This window comes from Monoraphidium neglectum (assembly GCF_000611645.1).
Source record: "Monoraphidium neglectum strain SAG 48.87 unplaced genomic scaffold scaffold03264, whole genome shotgun sequence".
Lineage (NCBI taxonomy): Eukaryota > Viridiplantae > Chlorophyta > Chlorophyceae > Sphaeropleales > Selenastraceae > Monoraphidium > Monoraphidium neglectum.
In genome coordinates, this window is record NW_014010364.1 from 3856 (window position 1) to 7176 (window position 3321).

General features: G+C 59.6%; 1 protein-coding gene across 1 annotated transcript; it reads right to left on the reverse strand.

Annotated features, from left to right (window-relative positions):
* Nucleotides 1-1197: 1197 nt before the first annotated feature.
* On the reverse strand, nucleotides 1198-2163 carry MNEG_12476 (hypothetical protein; the record flags this gene model as incomplete). Its single annotated transcript, XM_014039053.1, has 2 exons — nucleotides 1198-1698; nucleotides 2008-2163. The coding sequence occupies 2 exons, from the start codon at nucleotides 2161-2163 to the stop codon at nucleotides 1198-1200; spliced, it is 657 nt and encodes a 218-aa protein (XP_013894507.1).
* Between the last annotated feature and the right edge of the window lie 1158 nt (nucleotides 2164-3321).

Here is a 3321-nt window from a genome sequence, read left to right on the forward strand (position 1 = left end):
TGTGTGTGCGTATGTGTGTGTGTGTGTGTGTGTGTGTGTGTGTGTCTCTGCACGCGCACATGCACGTCTGCAAGTGCATGCTTCGTGCATTGCGTGCGCGCGAATGTGCGCATGCGCATCCGTGCCCATTTGCACCCCTACCTGTCAAAGCAGTGGTGCAGTTTTAGCAGCGCAAAACCAAAGCACGCCGCTCCAAAGCTGCCACCAGAGCAACATCCCTCTCGACCCTCACCTTGAGGACCGGACGGCGCCCACTGCCTGTGCACACGCAGTTTGAGTCCCAATCTGGCGACGTGATCAGCACCCCGGTCGATGTCCTGGAGACCTTGGTCGTCGCCGCGTTGGCCATTGTGCATGTGCTCAGGTCCGAAAGGGCGCTGCCGCCGCAGCTGACCGCCACGTTTGTCAGGCTGCCCACGAAGAACCCGGGGACCTGCTGGAGCGTGACTGACAGGGCCCCGTTTTGGCAGGAGACGGTGGCATACGCGGCGTTGAGCCACTCCCTTTTGCATCGCAGGCGGTTGGCCTTGGTGGGCTTGGAGACGCACACCTGGCCGCCAGCACAGCAGGGTGGAGGGTTGGGGGTCAGGTTTTGGGGCAACAAAGAGGTAGGCGCGGCCGCAGCGACAGGGGGGGTCCACGCAAGCGCAGTCTTCTGGATCGATTAATGCATAACGCCAGCCTCGAGCGGCAGCAGCTGTTGCAGCTGAGCAAACTGCGCACGCTGAGCACTCCCCTCCGCCCATCTGCCAGTGCAAGCTCGCGAAACAACAGGGCTGCGCATCCCACCTTGGACGCAATTCCCAGGGTGAAGGGGTACTGGGCCAGTGTTGGCGCCGGTTTGGCCGCCTTGCCGGCCACGGCTTTCTTTTTGGTGCTCATCATTCTGGGGACGTACTCCCGCAGGGCGAAGCACTCACAATTGTCGAGCTGCTTTAGGGGGTTCTGTGTCGGCGGGCACTTGGGGGTCTGCCACTTGGGACCAACGCGGATCTGTGTGAATGTGGATGCAAGTGATTTGTTGGGTGTGTTTCAAAGCGCTAGGTTATCAAGGTGGAAAGAGACGCGCCAATTGTCGTGGATTGAGCTTAATGACAGCTGCACAGCTTCATTTGCAGGACTTGCGCAGGGGCAGGCCGTTCTCAGCCGCTTGCTAGGGCTGCACTGGCGCGGGGTGCATGTTGCTCATCAAACTCATCAAGACAGGGCTGACTCGTCCCGCGTGAAACAGCAACCAACCTTTGTGCAGGTAGTTGTTGTGGTCGTCGCCTTGTCGCCTTTGGCGACGCAGCACCCCTCAAATGTCGCAGTTCCGCCGCCGCCACCGCCGCCGCCACCGCCGTTGCCGCCGCCGGTTGTGTTCTGGTTGGTGACGTAACCGCCATTGGATGGGTCTGGGACCACGCAGTTCTTGTCTTTGACCTCTGGCGGCACGCATACGTCGTTCGTGGTGGCGCAACCGCCATCGACCTTCAGGTTGTTGCCCGTTGTCTGGTTGCAGGTGCCAGCAAACACCGGGGTGCTGCACAGGCTCACAGTCGGGCTGGGATTGCTGCCGCCGCCGCCGCCGCCGCCGCTGCCGCCGCCGTCAGTGGTTCCCCCCGGGGGAGAGCCGATGTTGAGAAGCAGGCTGTCTTGGGACTTGGTGTCTTTGCTGATCACGTGGACCTCCACCTTGACCAGCACGAGGTCGGCAGCCTGCAAAGTATTTGTTGATGGCAAGGAGTTGTGCAAACATTCACCAAAAAAGTCGTCAGTGGGTTGGGGATTCCGGAGGCTGAGAACGGTTGAAATGTGTGTGTTTGTGTGTGTGTGTGTGTGTATGTGTGTGTGTGTGTGTTGGGGGGAGGCTGAGCAGTGGGAGCGAGCCTGAGCTTTGATGGTGTAACATCATCCGAACACGCCCTGCCGGCTGGATCGTGCTGCAGCTGCATTCTCATGTGCTGCTCTTCCTTGGCTCCAGCCGGCAACTGTAGCATTGCAACAGACACGGAAGCAGCCACTCACAATCCAGTCGCACTTGACACTCAGGAGTTTGGCATCCAAGACATTGGGCTGTGCTTTGATTTTGTCAACGTAGCCTTTGGCAATCTTCTGCAGCTCTGCAGCATCGGGGCACACCGCCTTGATGCTGGGCGACACGGGTACCAGGGGAAGGATCATCTGCGTGGGGAAGAGACAGTTGACCACCCAGATGTTTGGTGGCGCAAGGGGTTGCGTGGAGAGGGTCACTTGGCGAATGCGGCCTGCTTCTGGATACGTGCCAATGTGGTAGTGATGACACGGCCCTCACATTGCTTTGGGCTGCCCCCCCCCCCAAGCCCCCGTTTAGAGCCCATTCACAGTGCGCATATGCATGACTCACGGTCACGTCATCTCTGGCGGGCACCACTATTTTGGCGCACGCCCTGGTCTTGGCGCCGCTGACGGTGTCCACAACCGACACGCAAAACTCAGTCTCGCCTGAGAAGCCCCTGGCTGGTGAAAAGACAAAGGTCCCTGAACGGCGGTGGTGGATGGGAGAGCGACGGCAACTTTGTTTTCAGATGTAGGGGACTGTGAAGTTGGGTGGACATGCATGTGAGCTTGCACGGCACAGACATAGAAGGGTTGCGCTCCTGGACGGCCTCTCTCTGCTAAACTCTTGCTGCCCCCAATGGCAATCATGTGCGCAGACACAGCGGAGCAACAAAGACAAAGATCACCTTGGCCCCTTGAGCCAAGCACTCACCATCCTCATTGATTACAAGGGTGCCAGCCTCTGGGGGCGGGGCCTTGCTCACGCCGATAACCCTGAGTGTGGCATTTGGGCCTGCCGTAAAGCCTGAAAGCAGGTTGCCAGACTGGCTAGAGTCAAGGGGAGTTTCAAAAGGCGTAGTCCAAGTATAGTTGGCTGGAGCGATCGGAGGTGGTGCCGGGACGTTGATGGTCACAGTGGCCGTCGCCGTGTTGCCGTTGGAGCCCTGGACTGTGTACGTGAAGGTTGCGACGCCGCTGAACCCTGGCGACGGAGTGAAGATCAGACTGCCTGTGGCAGGGTTGAACTCGAGGGTCCCAGCCGAAGGCTGAGTGACGCTGAGGATTGTGAGGGCGCCGCTGGCGCCAAGAGCCTTGTCATTGCCCAACAAACTGCCAGCTGCAATCGACAAGTTTTTATCGTAGGAACCAGTGAATGCGTCATCATTCGCCTCGACACCGCCACCCTGCGGGGTATTGCTCAGCCCTGGCACAATGATGGTGACGGTGGCGTTGGCCTTGTTGCCCGCAGTGTCCTGCACCGTGTACGTGAAGGTGGCGTTGCCGCTGAAGCCGCCAGGCGGC